At 35.7% G+C, this 17,486-nt stretch overlaps 1 protein-coding gene across 4 annotated transcripts in view; it reads right to left on the minus strand.

The window, feature by feature from the left end:
- Nucleotides 1–17,486, minus strand: part of LOC139674832 (sodium channel protein type 2 subunit alpha-like) — a 75,690-nt gene that overhangs the window by 33,055 nt on the left and 25,149 nt on the right. For all 4 annotated transcript variants that reach the window (XM_071561650.1, XM_071561648.1, XM_071561651.1 and 1 more), the window contains 8 exons: nt 17,077–17,218; nt 16,734–16,940; nt 13,626–13,925; nt 9,792–10,139; nt 7,827–7,959; nt 5,074–5,312; nt 2,162–2,335; nt 592–948 (listed from right to left, as the gene is read on the minus strand). In XM_071561650.1, the coding sequence (XP_071417751.1) occupies nt 592–948; nt 2,162–2,335; nt 5,074–5,312; nt 7,827–7,959; nt 9,792–10,139; nt 13,626–13,925; nt 16,734–16,940; nt 17,077–17,218 (1,900 nt within the window). The remainder of the gene's footprint in view (nt 1–591; nt 949–2,161; nt 2,336–5,073; nt 5,313–7,826; nt 7,960–9,791; nt 10,140–13,625; nt 13,926–16,733; nt 16,941–17,076; nt 17,219–17,486) is intronic.

Consider the following 17,486-nt stretch of genomic DNA (forward strand, 5'->3'; position numbering starts at 1 on the left):
ATTTTAACTTGTCAGCTTGAATAAAAAATTTTCTGCACAGTTTTGAGTTAGAAGGTTTTCAACACATTTTTAAGCTGGATGTCAAATCCCTCTGTGTTTTTCATTTCTTATACCTAAAAAACCAAAAAGTTCAATGCTTAAGTTCAAGATAGTCTAAACAAAACCAGCTACTTTATACATTATTTTTATTAAGTCAGAAGTAAAAGTGCTGGAATTAGCTGTAATGGGAGTACTTCTGAAGAAGCAGCTTTCCAGGAGCTGGTGCAGCACGAACTGTATTATTTCAAGAGTAGTGAGGAAGACATTTGAATTTAAACAGCACCTCTAAATAAGCTGCAGCACTCCCGTGATAGGGGGTTTGATTTGGCATTTTGGTGTACTTCTAAATTTCTGTACCAATAGTAAGAGTACTTCAGTGTATAGAAATGAGTGAAAAAGAGGAGAAGGGAATCATATGTTTTCACCCAGAATTAGCATATTCAGATTAATTTTTTTAGTTCTAAACAGAAGTATGACAAATATTTTATTGCTTAGCTCTAATTCCTGTGCATTTGCATCAGTGGTAAATGCTCAAAAATATTCATCACTTACCACTAGGTTTCCAATCACCATGACCAGCATGAAAACAATAAGGCACATGGTTTGGCCTGCAACCTCCATGCAGTCCCACATCGTTTCTATCCACTCTCCACACAGCACTCGGAACACAATCAGGAAAGAGTGGAAAAAGTCATGCATGTGCCAGCGTGGAAGTTCACAGTCACTGGAGATCTTGCAGACACATTCCTTGTAGCTTTTCCCAAACAGCTGCATCCCAACCACAGCGAAAATGAACACAATGATGGCCAGGACCAGGGTCAGATTCCCCAGAGCCCCCACTGAGTTGCCAATAATCTTTATCAGCATATTTAGAGTTGGCCAAGATTTTGCCAATTTAAAAACGCGAAGCTGCAAAAAAATATGCAGAGGAATCCTTAGTGTTAGCTGTGAAACAGAAGCTAAGTCCAAGTTGTTTAGCAGAGCATATCAATTTCTGTAGATTAATTTGTTCTTCAGTAGGAAAGTATTAATATTTTAATGGAAAGCAGCAAACATGGAGTATTTGTCAAAAATGCATTCTTCAGCATTGATAGTAAAAAAAATCATAATGTATGTTTTATTTTAATATTTTTAAATGTCCACTTACAGATGATCGATGAACAATTCCAAAAGACATTTTAGAATTTTGTACTTTTTTCATCATCTTCACCACACCATTTTTGCTGGCTTAGTTCCACATTTCCCTCAGCACCACATTAAGCTTTTCATGCTTAGTTACAGGACAACTTTTAAGCAAAAAGTTGATGTTGACATTGTGATGTCCATTTAAATCAAAAACACTAACTTAAGACCAGTATTTATTACCCAGACTATATTATGTTGAAGTTGTTTACCACTGCAAGTAGTGCTGCTAAACTAAGTCACTACTTCCTATTCTATATAATAGGAGATAACCTAAGTTTTCAAGTTGTGTGATAACTACTGGTAATAAGGACTTTCAAATTGTAAATCTTGTGCCTCCAGCAAACATATGAGTAAATTAATTTGTGTACAATAGTAATTGCTATTAAAAATACATTTTTTGTAGAAGCTTAATAGTATTTAAATTTAAATGTTATCTTAAGATCAGCTTGTTAAAACTCCTTGTTATATGTAATGGAGTTACTAGAAGTTTACTGTTGGAGCCCATTAAAATAAATGTGAATAGAGGATCTGCTAAGGGTCTTTACCAGTAACACAAAGTAATGTTCATTATATAAAGATGAAAAATGTTATTATTCTTTATGCTGGTAACAATAGCTATGTTTTTATGCTTTGATGATTCCTAATGAAATCAATGTAATGAAGATTTAAAAATTCTTAAAAGGTAGCAGTTAGTCTTATGCTGGCAAAGGATATCTCCGTGATAGAAGATCAATAGGAGAATTTGATACCAAAGGATGTAAAAGGATCGATTGACAAGCATCTTATCAAACATGGCTTGCAAATGAGGCACATCTGTGAAGTAACCTGAGCAATTGAAGTATATACTATATATTTACAAAATATGCTAATTATTAAGGAACTAGCACTTTTCCAGTGAGACAGTTGCATGCAAATATTTAATTTTCAGGATATTTACCAATCTGAATGACCGAAGAACAGATAATCCTTCAACATTTGCAAGACCAAGCTCCATTAAACTAAGGCTAACAATAATACCATCAAAAATATTCCAGCCTTCTTGGAAATAATAATAAGGGTCCATGGCAATTATCTTTAGTACCATTTCTGCTGTGAATATCCCAGTGAACACCTAAAACAAAATGTAATGAATTAATTGAGTTGTTATGAGAAATTTATATACCTGAGTAAGTTGTTTTAATCCAGCTCGAGTTCTTATACCTGTTACTATAAAGAACAGCCAATTGCTTTCCAAATGGCATCTAAGTATTTCTAAACACTGAGCAAAAATTACTAAACCAGGACATACAGAGTAGGACAGAGGTTTGATACACCTGTGAAAAGCTATTGACCAGTCAGTAGCTGAGCTCCAGCTCAGATTTGACTAGTGTGTGCCGGACTATCCATCCAGCAGATGATGTGATGTGATCTGTGTTTTCAGTCCTGTTTAAAGATGACAGTCCCAGTAAAGAATAAGAAGACTTGACAGTCATTTTATTCCTAGCTCATGGTCTGAACAGAAGTGTTGGAAGATACTCTCTAATGTCAGACTGTCTAAGGACAGAGATGTGTCTTGTAGGACAGAGTTGAGGAGTTTGGGTGGAATAGACAGAGAAAGCTGGAGTTTCTTGCACCAGGCTTTCTGTAAGGATATGGAGGTTTCACACACAGCAACCATGCTGTGTGGCAGCTACTTCCCTTTGTGAAAAAGAACTTCAGGGTGATACTGTTATTGAAAATATCGGGAAGTGCAAAATGTTTTAAGTCCAGAATTTAACTCAACACTTTCTTGCAATGAGTAGTGCTCAGTGGCTTGTGCACCATAGTAAAGACATTTTGGAGCGTGATGTAAAACACCAAAGTATATGAATATTGTGCACAGCACTTAAAAGATATCCCAGATGATCCAAAAGTCTTCAGATGTACACCAGTGTACTGTGCCATTGTACATTGCAGTCTCTGAGAGAGTTCCTTACCCTGCTTGTTCTCAGTCCTACTACCGAAAGTTTTATGGCAGCAAACCTAACTTTTTACAGCACTAGAGATGTTACCATATAATCAGAAGAATGTAACAGGTATTTCTATGTGTAGTAAAAAAGAATGCAACAAAGAAATTTATTCTTGACAAAACTCTTGTATTTGTTTAAATAATTGAAAAAAAGCTGTAAAAACATTTAATTTCAAGGTATCTCCTATTCCACTCACAAACTATTTTTCTTCAGCATAACTACATCCCTAATTCCACAGAAATACGTTTTAACAGAAGTAAACTCAAGTTTTCTTCAACTTAGAAATTTGAATACTGAATGTATTTTATTATTACAGAAAATTAATCATTGCATTTTAGAACTATTTCTTCCTTCCCAGTAAAATGCTACCAAAAAGGCAGTCATATTTGTCATATTTAATTTATCCTCAAACACACATTGTGGTGTCACAAGCAAAGAGTAAATTAATGTAATTTAAATGGAAACAAAAAAGTTAAGGTTAATAGATTAATACACCGAGGAACAGAGAATTTAATTGAAACCAGCAGGTACAGTATTCAGTGCACATATATTGTCCTAATTAAGGATACCAAATTGTTACAAAGGTAGATAGAAATATGACTGTTGTTAGCTTAGAGTAAAATAATAAAAATATGAGATGTGAAAAAGCAGACCTAGAAAATGCAAATTATTGGAAAGAAATAATCCTAAAAATATGACAGACCAACATTTTAAAATACTACATTCGGTAATCTGTGATGAATATAAGAATATGCTGTGATTCAATCTTTGACCGGGAGAAAGGAAACTGCAATGCACACAAGAACACACAGCTAGTAAGTTCAATTTTAGTTCTATTTTTTAAAAAAATATCATAGAAGGATGTATTACTAGTACGTAGGAAAATATTTAGACTTTCAAACATACTCTGACTGAAAAATCTATTAGTATTCCATTTGAACATTAGCTGACTTTTCCAAACTAATCTTTTTGAGTGCTTAGTTCAGAACACTTGCTTTGTTTTGATTTTCAGGACTGCATGCTGTGTGAGTCTATCCAGACCTCTCCTATGTGAACTATTGGTAGTTATGGGTGCTGGCAATACATTAAAAATGGATGAATCTACCTCTGAAATAAACACTTGCAAGGTTCAGCCCTCTGCTTCCTCAGCACTGGAAGCAAAAGGAGACAAACAGACAAGAATATGTGTTGTGCTACATTCAGGGATCAGCTCAGAAAAGGAATTACATGGAACCCCTAGATCTCTGGATCAGGTTAAAAATGGGAAAGGCATCACTAATAAACTCAGAAATAAGAGATGCTTTTTTAAAGAGAATGTATAATAATCACCTATTTATTAAATATCTTTAGTTACTTAAAGTGGCAAGGTCTTACTTCTAACAAACATGCCTTTTTTGGAAAAGTACTGTCATTGTAGTGTAACTGAAAAAAATTCTGAGTGAAATTCTGACATCTGAATGTTTCATCAGTTTTGTACAGAACAAAAATATTTTCTGTTTAACTCAACACTTTCTTGCAATGAGTAGTGCTAGTATGGAGTAGCAGTACCCTGATAAAAATTACATAATCTACCTTAACATTTTAAAGAAAAACCCCAAAGTAGACATCAAGAAATCTGACATTCCAGTGAAGACTGCACTTCCACATATATTCAGTTATTTCATTATAGTTGTTACAAAATGGATTCATGAAAGGTAAAGGCATGTAAAAATCTCTTTACCTGTGAAAATCATATATGCCACTTCTAAACTGATTATAAAAAAACATTGTGCAATAAATTTAAATCCAATGCTATGTATTGATACATTCCTTCTTTTAGAAAAGGATTTTTACACCAAGTAGTGCATGACAAACCACTTACCAGGTTCCCCACAGAAAGGACACTACTGAACTGTTCTGTCATTGGGTAATGTTCCATGGCCATGAACAAGGTGTTTAAAACAATGCAAATAGTTATAGCAAGATCAACAAATGGATCCATCACAACTAAGTTGACGACATGCTTTACTTTTAACCATGGACTCCAGCAATCCCAGATCAAGAAAGTATTTGCAAATCTGTACCAACATGGGGGGCATTTCTGTCTGGATTCTTCAAGCTCTGAAAAAAATAGAAAAGAGGAATATTCCAGTTGTATCCTCTAGAAGTTCTTGTTTAAAATACAGAAAAAGATTATGTCATTCAAATAAACAGCTCTCACTAACATGGGATTTCTCTCACATAGGTTTAGCCACCTTAAAGTAAGGCATCTAATTTACTTAAGCTTCTCTACTATCAGTGGACAGTTAAGTCCATACAGTAAGGGGTGAATCATCTCAGACAGCTGTTTAGGGAGAGAAATGTGTTTCTCTTTCCCATGGCAGTAGGGAGAATCTAGACACTGAGTTTGGGTTACTTGACTTGCTTACAGCAGATACCTTAATTTTGGATATTAAAAGTTAACATGACTCACTCGTCAATAGAACTCATGTATATAATTAGTGTAAGCTACATAAAAGTTTCACATTTTTGTGTTAAGTACATGAGTATATATTTTGATTTGAGATACTAAAAATGTTGTATTTGCCTCTGCCACTGAACCACAGAAAAACTACTCATTGTGCATACCTATAATTTCTTACTTGAATCAGTATTTTTAATATACTGAATGCCTGTTTTCTTTTTATAAAATTATAATTTGGTTTTGTTTGAAAATGTCTTGTACAGTTGCAGTGTCTATCAATTGAGAAATAGAGCAACATTAGTATTAGAACAACTCCATTGAGCAACTGCAGAACCACTGCATTCAGTCAAAATCTTTGCGTTTCCATTTCACTGTCAATATTTTCAAAGTTACAGAAGATAATTAACTTCTACTAAGTTAATAATAGCAAGAATAAATATCTAATGTGATGGGGTATTTGAGGACAGTCCAGAAGGAAGACTGATGTTTGCTTAAGTGAAAAATACTTAGACTGCAAAATATGTAAGAAATAGCCACAACAGTTTTGATAAAATTTCTGCATAGTAGCATGAACCCAATTCTGAAATTTCCCATTTTTCAGGCATTCCTTAGAGCACACAGAGAGATACTGATCTTCATGACACTCATGGGTGATTTTACAAAAATAGCAAGCATGCCATTTTACAGATTTGCTAGTAAGGATTTAGTGCAAACATCTACACTTTGAGGACTAGTGGATTGATTTCTCGCTCTAATATTGTCCTATATGGGTGGAATTACTGGAATTTAAAATGTCAGTTGCCACAGCTTTCAAACTGATTGAAACAAGCAAGTTGTCCAGGTAGAAAAGGTTATCATAAGTAGCAAAAGACTTGTATAGTCTTTATAAGCCATAACAAAGACTGTGCTTCTGGAGGAATATATACATCAAGTGGAATAATCACAGTTCTGAACATGTAACTCAGAATGCTGAAAGGTAAGATAGGACTGGCCCTGGACAAAAGGGGCCACTCATACTGAACACCAAGTTGACACAGAAAAGTCCATTGCTGCACTTAGAAACCTCTGAATTAGTGGAAACCAGATGAGGAAAAGGTGATGACTATCACAACAATTTAGTTTACAGTGACATGTGTTTTCTGGTCAGGAGAATGGAAGGACACCTCACACTGAGAATTAGGAGGCACCAACAGCTCAGACTTGCCCTAAAGTAGGAAGATATAATCAGAAAGACATGTTTGTGAGAAGAGTTTTTTAATATCTTTAGCAGCAATTAGATGATATAAACCTTGTATTTCTGACTACAATTGGTTTGGGATCTGTTTCTTTATTTGAGACCAAAGGGCTTCAGAACTCAAAAAAATATATTTCAATACTGGCTTAATAACACTGTAAAGTTTCTTGGTAATTTCTTGTCCTTTTAGAACATGTGTTGAAGCACGTCTGCAAAGATGGTCTGACTGTAACAACTGCCACACTTTGCCATAATCCAGTAGATAAGCTTATAAGCTTTAAGCTTATAAAAATACTTTAATGGCATATGTATGGAAAGTGAGCATACTCGATTTCCACTAAGTAAGAAAAAAAATCTCAACAAGCATATTTTCTATATGCTTTTGCATATAGCAAATATAATTTTTTTTAATCTTTGATACCTAAGAAAGTTTAAGAAATGCTTAAGAAACACTTCATGTGCACTGGCATGGGTTGATTACAGGTGGTGTTTTTTTCTTTAAAATGTATTTCTCATTCTAATTTCCTATTGTCTATCCTTGGATTTAAAGTCTGAGGGAAGTGACTTATATAGCACATCACTGCCTTTATAGTGACAATTCCTGTGCATCTTAGTTGATTTTCCTGTTGATCTCTAATGGGAAGAAAATCCCTATATTCTGTGTTTGAGGCTCTAGAAATCCCCCAGCAACAATTATTTTACATCTGTTAGCCCACTCAGTAGAGTAATATTTTGGAAGGTGTCATGAAAAATAATGGTTAATCATTTAGAATGTGTAAATTATCTTAGAAATGCTCAAAAGCCTTTTCTATCTAATGTTCAGAGATTTCACATGTCCAGTTTTACATTTACAAAGAAAATTGTGTAAATAATTTCTCTGTACATGTGGTTAGCAGAAATTCACTGCAATGCTTGTCAGATAAAATTCATTGAATACCTTCCATTGTATTTGTAAGTATGCTGGCTATGCTCATTGCTCTTTGTCTTGCAGCAGACTCTTCCAGCATTTCCATGGAAATTTGGTAAGAACTCAGTCTTCTTTTCCTTATTTCTGTTTCTGTAGTGGTGCCCTGTAAATGAAATATACTGAGGAATTAGACCTTCCTTTTCAACAGCCAATTAACGATATTTACTGTGTAAATACTGTAGTGATAGTACAGCTTTGTGCAACAGACTGTGCTTTTCTTACACACTGAAGGTTTCTGTTCCTGTAGAGATTTCATTCTTCTTTATTGAGGAACTCAGTACTTTGTACATTGCTACAAATAATCAGCCAGTGCACCCAATACAAATGCAATGTGGGACCAAGGGTTGTTCTTATTTAAATGACTGGCTGAACAAACGTTTTGCTAACCATATTTTTGCTAATGATTATTATTATTCTTTCAAGAAAAAATGCTCCAAGTTGAAACCTGTCACCTTAATTTTCAGCAGGTAGTCATGTTAAACAACAAAAGTGCAAGTACAGAGAAAACTGAACTTTTAGTTAAGAAAGTAACTTTTATACAAGAAACATGAATATAATTTTAGGAATTAAGTATATCTGTAACACGGTTTACTGTATTCTTAAGGTGGTAAGTGTGGTTGGAAAATTTTATATGACAAAAAAACATATCTTATTTAATATTTCTTCTACCTAATTCCCTCTCCCAACAATGCTCATACAGAGTTTGTGATAAATTCTTGCAATGAATTTGCAAGTCCCCTTTGTTTTGTATGGCTTCTAATTATCTTTCTAAGGCACTAATTCTCAATTCTGATTTAAATGTACCTGACATGTCACTACTCTGTACATGTAGATGTCCTTACAGTTGATTTGCATTTTTTCTGGACCGTGACCTAGGGATCTAAGCACAGGAGTGGGATTAAAAAGTTCCCAAATCTTGGTTTCAGATCTACCACGACTTCTGTGATTCATGGAAACCACTCACTCTTTTTCACATTATTCCATTCCCATCCATAAAAAGAACAAAAAACTTGCAGAACCTATAAGAGATTTCAAAGTTATGTTAATGTGAAGATGAAAAACCATTTTTGAGTATTCACTGGTACAACTTCTTTAGAAAAGACTCTTGAGTTAAATGGCTGATTTCAAGTGAAATTTTTGAAATTTTCTGGAACAGAACTATATATGCATAATCTCTGAGGCAATCTGATGGAATTTCTGGTACAAATGTCTTTATCAAGACAGGAGAAAAAACCAAAGAAAAATGTGTAATAGAAATACTGAAAGCTCAATACTTATTTATAATGCAAGTATTTTTCAGCTTAGATAACAAGCTATTACAGACACCAAAATACCACACAGAATCCATAGCAAAATACTATATGTGAAAAGACTTGACGTTTTAAAAGTTTGAAGGAACATCTTGGCTTACAGAAGTCTGAAACTGAGACTGAAATGTAAGGCAATTGCAAAGGTACATAGGAACTGCATGTATTTTTCTCATGAAAGTTATGAGAAAAATTCCTCAAGATAAACTCAGTAAGGAGTATTTCCCTTAACTATCATGAGAGTAGTAACTGCATCATGCTTAATTTTACAGGTGTTTTCTATGTATTTCTACATATATTTCCACATATATTTCCAAGCCATAACCTTAGTTATATATTGAATCTCTGCCTTTGTTGAAGTGAAACTTTATACAAATCATCAAATTCAATTCATCATCTTTTTCTTTCTATGGGCAGATCTCTTACTGAAAGCAGGGAGAATGTACTGTTTTACTGAGGCTCAGACATAGGAGATGAGGACTTTTTTCATTTATGTTCTGTTTTTTAGAAACTATCACAAATAATTTCTCATTGCTCTAAGAAATTATAAGGAATGAAGAGATGAGGAGTAAGACAAAATTCTGTGCCTGAACCAAACTGCAATAATTACTGGTTTACTTATAATTACCTCTGGTATGAGCTGACCAGTAGGTGAAGTTAAAGCTGAAGGTCCTCCAACCAAGGAAACTACTCCATTGCAATCCACCGTGCTGTGCATCTTCCCGTTTACTGGAAGGGCTGGTATCATTCTAGATGACACACTTGCCTGACTAATGTTGCTGTTGCGCCGTTCTCCATGTCGATTTGGAACAAAGAGAGAATCTCTTCTGCTCTCATTGTCTTCAAGAGTGCTGTGCTCATCATCAGCAAAGTCATTCTCAGATCCTATATCCTTTGCATGACCTCTGAAACTAAAAATGCTTGTTTTGCTGTTGCGCCTTGGTGAGAACAGAGAACCACGAATGCTTAACAAAGACTGTAAAAGATTAAAACAAACCAAAAAAACCCACAATTAGAACTGAAGTTGTAAGTTTCTGGCTTTTCAAAGAATAGGTACAGTGCTAGAGGAAAGATAGTAATTTTCTTTTCCCATAGTATAAGTGTTAGGTGAATGTGCTCATCAGGGGACCTGAAGAAGAGGGGAAAAATTCTTTTATGGTAATGTAGCAGGACTGAGGGAAAGTTTTGCAGAAGACATTAAGCAAGGCTGAACAGTTTTGAGTGAAGAAGGTGCATGGGACTGGTAAGGACTTATGACTGTGCTGGAGACAGTTTTCAACATCACTATCAAGGGTTTGCATATATTTGTCTTTTATTCCTTCTATTAGATAACAGAGCCAAAAACCTTTTACTTCCCTTCTTCATCCCCTGGATTCCTAAGGATAACAACAAATAATGTTCACCAGTCATTGTTTTCTGTTTTACTTACTAGAGGCAGAAGTGATCTTAGGTTTGGCATTAAATTCAGTCTAAACATATAAAGATCTTGACTGACCTCTTCACAATAGGCTCAATGTTGTGGGACCAACAACTGGAAGACAGAGGTGACAGCCTGGGGAAGCTCTGGGGGGACAGCAGTAGCACTCCCAGGCATAGATCTCTGGGGGCTATAGCAGGCTGCACACCTGCCAGAAGGTACCACTTGGCCATCAGGCAGCTCAAAGCAACTATTCACCAGGGATACAGCTATCTAAAGATATTCTCTTGTAAGTGAGAAAAATGAATCAGTGGTTGTTGATAATTCATCTTTTAATTAGAGTCAAGGCTGGTTAATGGAGTGTTTTTCTCTCTTACTGCATATTTTATTAACAGCCTTCATAAATAAATAAAATGAGTACTAATTGTGGAGAAAAGAAACCTTGCATTCAGCTTTCTTCAATTCTGCATTTGTACAAATAGTCACATCTTGGTACATCAAAAACCTGGTTTGAGGTGATTCTCAATTTTTCATTAGTTTTGCAGGTAGAAAATGCTCATACATAATAGCAGTGTGTTTTGTCCCAGGATAATTAAAGTGAGAGTGCAAACTGCCCTATAGTGTCTGAACCTATGTTAACACTGTGAAAACCAAACACTGAATATATACATATACCCATCCATATGTATCTCTGTATACACATAGTCAGATATATAAATTCAGACACATAATACCTGGTCCAAACTCAAAGCATGGCCTATTATAAAGGCTGACAGGTGTTTAACATAATGAGATGTAGTTTTTTCTGCTCTTATATTTGCACCAAATTTTAATAGTTTGGGCTGAAATTTTCTGTTCAGGCTGAGTTACTTAAAGAGTATCAGCCAAATGGTTTTGCTAACCCATTTGTGTAAACTTGGCTGGAGAAAAAGTGGCATTTTGCTTACACTGAAAGATAATTTTATAAAAAAAGATGCTCTAGTTTCTATGGAGTATGACAGTGAATTCTGACAAAGCAGTGAATTATTTACTACACCCTTTTTTGATTTCTTTGTAAATGCAATCAGCCAACCTACAATCCCTCAAAAATCATATGCTCAGTAGGGTTTCAGCTGACTACCAGGGATGCCCTTGTTCTTTTAAAGAATGTTCCCATGGCTGCCATGTTTTATTTGTAGGCCAATCTTTCCGGTATGTCTTACCATGTTCTGAGCACAGCTAATTGCATCAGCCCTGCCAGGGATTTGGGAGGAGTAATGCCTGCTCTGCAAGTCTCTGCTGCATTGAGAAAAAATATATAAGCTGAAATGGCTGCAATTTTAACACATGTAGAGGCAGAAATATATATGTCTACATGCTCTTGGAAAGTAAGGTCTGAAAGGAAGGCTTGACTTTTCTGGCAGGCTGCATCATTCACCTGCACATGGAATATTGTGCCACAGGGCAAAATCTCTTACAGGGGCCAAGTGAGCACATTATCTCTCCTTACCATTCTGCCCCATTGCTTCATGCTCTGGACCCTGTCTCACCAGTGAGATACTGCATGGCTAACCAGACAAAGGAGCTCTTCCTTTACCAATTTGACTCTTTACCAATTTCATTCTTGTGGTACCCCAGTTTTAGTTATATGCTGGCAACTTTTGCCCCAAAGCATTGTTGCAACTGCAAAAACAACTATCAAGAGAGTCTGTAACTAATAAATAAGTTAATAAATTACACTCAACATGGGTGGTATGAGTAGTAAATGTCATCTATTGGCTCAGACCACACATCATTTTAAAGAGATGCATTTTGAGACATAACTGTGTGTAGCCTTGAAATAAGCAAAGGTATCACAGAATCACAAAATCATTTAGTTTGGAAAAGACCTCCAAGATCATCGAGTCCAACCTTTGACCAATCAGCACCTTGTCAGCTAGAACACAGCACTAAGTGCTGTGTCTAGTTATTTCTTGAACACCGCAAGGGATGATAACTCCATCATCTCCCTGGGCAATCCATTCCAATATTTGACAATCCTTTCCATGCAGAAATTCCTCCTAAGGCCCAACCTGAACGTCCCCTGGCACAACTTGAAGCTATGTCCTCTTGTTCTGTCACTGGCTGCCTGGGAGAAGAGGCCAGCCCTCACCTGGCTACAACCTCCTTTCAGGTAGTTATAGGGAGCAGTAATGTCTCCTCTGAGCGTCTTTTTCTCCAGGACAATCACCCCCATATCCCTCAGCTGTTCCCCATATGACTCACTCTCTTGACCTTCACCAGTTCCATTGCCCTTCTCTGGACACACTCCAGGACCTCAACTTTGAAGAGCAGGGCCCAGAACAAGACATGGGATTCAAGGTGCAGCCTCCCCAGGGCCAAATACAGAGGGAGTATCTTTAAGTGACAGAAGAGATCCTTTGATTTATGGTAGTAGAGCTTTGATATTTTGACTAAATGATTTCCAGAAATCCTTCATAAACTACCTTTTTTCTGTGATTGCAATGTATAATGAATTTCTAATGAAAAAGAATACCAAGACTAAACTCATAAATACAAGCGCAAACAATCCCAATGCACTTTGTCTTAACTGTGAAGTACTAGCACTAATTTTCTCATTATATACCTGTTAAAGAAGCTAATTAAGGAAAGTAACAGAAACTAATGGTTATGTGGGATTTTGATGGGATTTTGATGTTGCAGTCTGTTAAAAACCCCACATATCTGTATAGTTTTTAAATGGATCCAGAACAGGGAACGTATGGTTGATGAATGCTAATGTATGAATACTAATCAAAGAGTCTTTGATACTTTCTCCAGTCTACTAGCTATATCTTCAGAAATACATTTTCAGAAATGTATTAATTAAGTTTACAATTACTCTTGGTACATTCTTTTTAGCTCTTTGCTAACAGAATGGGCCAAACCATCTCAAACTGTAACACTGAGAAAGGTACTACCACTAGTTTTTCCCTTCACTCACCATTTACGTAACTTCCAGTATGTAAAGTCAGCGAAAATAAAAGTAAAGTAGACATAATGACTTAGCAAAAGAGAGTACTGTACCTGGTGAGGAGATGTGAGCCTTTTTTCGTATGTCAGTTGACTTCCTTCTGTGGAGAAACGGAAACTTTTTCTTCTGATACTGTCTTCTGATTCAGACTTGGGAAATTTATCGATATCTCCTCTGTCCTCTGCATCAGACATTTCTCTCTGTCTTCTTTTCTTCCTTCTGTTTCTTCTTTCTTTAGCGCTCTTTGAGCTCAACTTTGATGCTTCTGAGGAGCTTTCCAAGAGCTCTCCTAAGCCCCCTACACCACTGAAATCTCTTGATGCAACTGATGCCGCTGCTACTGCTGCTGTTGTCTGTCAGGTTACAAAGCAAGGTATTCTTAGTAGGCCAAAAAAAGATAATAATTTATAGTCTTTTATCAACTGTTTTTTATTATCACTGTGATAATAATGATCTTTGTATACTCTTGATTATGTAAATCTCCAACCCCAAACAAATTGAACTGAAGATAAACTATTGAGTTGCATATCTCCTCATATAGCATGAGCTACTTGAAGCACCAACTTCAGCAGAACAATAGCCACACTATTCAATAAGGAATTGTTGCAGAAGACACTGATCTAAAATCCAGTGAGTCAGAAAAGTATAAGCATTGTGCTTTTTCATGTATTTCAGACCTGCTTTTCCATTTGCTCTTGAGAAAAGTCCCACATCATGCTCTAATTCAGATGACATCTTTTGAGTTCTCACAGAGAAAACTAATGCCTAACATTCACTACATTCAGTGAATGTATCATAATCCAACTACAGCCTGCAAGTAGTGGAATTCAGCCTTCACTGTCTTTACAGCAAAGACACTCCCCTTACTTTCCTTCTACCTTCACTGGCAACAGGCACACTCTCTAGACATGTCTTCAAGCCCTGCCTTCCTTAAACACCCACTGAATCAGCACTCTGTGTCTTTGTTATAGATATATAAAAAGGTACATTTTTTGCCTGTTGGTGCTGCAGCCAGAGAGAGGGAAAAGTTTAGATTTTTCTCTAGTGGAAAGGGGTGAGATGATTTACTGGAGCAAAGTGTCAACCCAAAACTCAGGACCAGTATCTTCAGCTACAGTGATCAGCCTACTGGATTTGATTCATTAGGGAAACAGGTTCATTTACTCATCAAAAAAGAGTATGTTCAGTGCTGTTCCTAGTAAGAACTGTGGGAGATTGCTGTAAAATTCTCAGTGGAAAATACCTTTGAGAACATAATAGGCTGCTGTGAGCATACAGAAAGTAGTGGTGTGATAAATGGCAAGAGACTAGGGTAATATAAGAAAGATAACTAGCAATTATCCAGCAAAACATATTATATTCAATGCCAAGTATTTCACAAATGATGTCATACCTCTCTACAGCAGGAAAGGGTAGTTTGAAAGCTCGTAGTATGAATTAATGTCTCTCTTTGCCCCAGTATACAACTCATGCTATACAAGTTGACTTGATACAGGTATTTTCTGCTAAATGGAGCATTAAAAGGATTCTGAAGTGTTTATCCATTGAAAAAGTGATACTCCCACTTTTGTCATACTAGTTAAGAATATCATCCTTCAAAGACTCCAGCAGAAACAAAGGTAGCAGATGCTGAGTCATCACCCATGTACTTCATAATACCAATAGCAAAGGTCAAACAAGTGGAGCAATCCAGACTGCTGTGATGACTTAAGTTTGTGGATGAATAGCTCCATTGTTAAGGGAGTGAAGAGGTGGGACCCAAACTCATTTCTGCCTCAGCAACTAATTCAACAGCTCAGTGATCCATCTTGTAATGCCTACTTTTTGATAGTATTTTCACCAAAAAAAAAAGATCCTGACTGTAATGATGCTTTACTTGTACTGAATATAGAGATCAGTCATTTGAAAAATATTACTTCTGAGAGTCTCTATCCAACCTGCTTTATAGTCTCTGTTTCATATTCTATTCTTTCTAATTCTGGATCAGGTTCACTTGTCCCAACTCTCAAACATACAAACATCTAGATGAGCCTCCTGATATCTTTTGATATAATATGAATTAGTGCCCTTAAGAGATTAAAATATCAGATATAAGAAAAACTCAACAACATACTGTTTGCTGACATTTAACACTTTTAAATTCGAAATTTGCAGGATTCTGCTTTTTCTTTAGTGATTTGGAAGTGATAAGGTTTAATGACTAAAATAAAGATATACCAATTAGATTCCACAGGTCATACATAAAGATTTCTATTCAAGAAAAAAAATGGAGGAGAGTTTAGCTTTTTATTAGCACTTTATGGAGTCATTCTACCTTAGTGAAATAGCTTAAAATAGTACTAAAAACATAGTTCCATGGAATTTTCTCATTTGCTCAAATTTTATAAACACTGTCCTGTTGAAATTGGCTAAACGCCGTTTGAAAAGCAATGAAAAATCAGTTCAGAAATTAGACAGATGGCTGATGCACAGAGCTGACCTCCTGCACACATTTTACTTTTGGATAAGAAGTCCTCTCACAAAAGTATATTAAAATGTTTTTTTTTCTCATAAAACTTCAAGTAATTCTCTTCTCAAAGAAAACAAAGATTACTTTAAAGGAATTCTGAAGTAATACCTTTGTTATGAATGTTGCTTGTCTGGTTATGAATATTTCTTGTCTGTTCTAAGGATATATAAGCTTCTTATTTACTTCAGTGTCAATGAGGGATATGTTTAAGCACCTTGCTGGATAGAAACCTAAAAGAACACTGATTAGAATCCTTCTCTCTATTTGCAAACCTGGCAATTCTTACTCAGATGTAAACCAGTAGTAACATCACTAGACTTTTTTCATGCTGTTCATAAGATCTGTGGCATAAAAGCATCACAAATTATCACTACTTGCAGTCAGGTTTCTAAAACACTTATCACAAATATTTTACTTTTCCTGTCTTTTGGTGAATGAAGTACCATTTTCCTCTGTACCATTAGCTTGCCTTTTTGTTATTTCCTTAGTTTTTGGTTTTCTTTGGCTATTTCCGCTTTTATAATGTGCATGGTAAATAAGACCCTTTTTTTCTGTAATTCACTGCACAATTTGTACAAGTCTGAATTCATAGAAGATTTTTATCCTTGCCTTAAGAACAAGGCTGTTCAGAAGGCACAATTTCCATCACTACCTGAGCTTCTTCTTGTTGCTTCTTCAGTTGTTCCAGCATCTGCTGAAATTCTGCCTCTTTTTGCTCTGCTTCTTCCATGGTTGCTTGATTCTGTTCTTCATAGGCCATGGCAACCACAGCCAGGATCAAGTTGATGAGATAGAAAGAGCCCAGAAAAATCACCAGAACAAAAAATATCATGTATGTCTTCCCAGCAGCACGCAGAGTCTAAGGAGTAGAAAGCACAGCTGAATGGTATGCCATCACTTATCTCTGTTACTGCAACAGCATGTACAATTAAGCCAATTTATGTAATTTTGGATGTCATCAACAGTTTACTATTTATATAATAAAAATTTCTTACCAGCTGATAAAGGTTTTCCCAGAAGTCCTGAGTCATTAGCCGAAACAGTGACAAGAAAGCCCAGCTGAAGGTGTCAAAACTCGTGTAACCATAATTGGGATTTCTACCAGCTTTCACACAAATGTACCCTTCTGGACATTGCCTATATGAAAACCAAACAGAAGGTACTTAGTCGGGACTTTTATTCCCTTTTAGAACATATTTATTAACTTTTCGACCAATACGCATTATTTTCCCATAGGAAATCCATTAATTACAATTAAATTCATTCAGAAAACAAAAAGTCCTAAGAAACGAACTTAATAACAGAGTAAATGAAAGATACCCTTTCCATCTGTTCACTGATTGAAATTACCTAAATATTAAAATTCTCCTCAGTCACACTTTGCAAATAGAAACTTTATTCCAAA

Source organism: Pithys albifrons, chromosome 8 (assembly GCF_047495875.1).
Source record: "Pithys albifrons albifrons isolate INPA30051 chromosome 8, PitAlb_v1, whole genome shotgun sequence".
Lineage (NCBI taxonomy): Eukaryota > Metazoa > Chordata > Aves > Passeriformes > Thamnophilidae > Pithys > Pithys albifrons.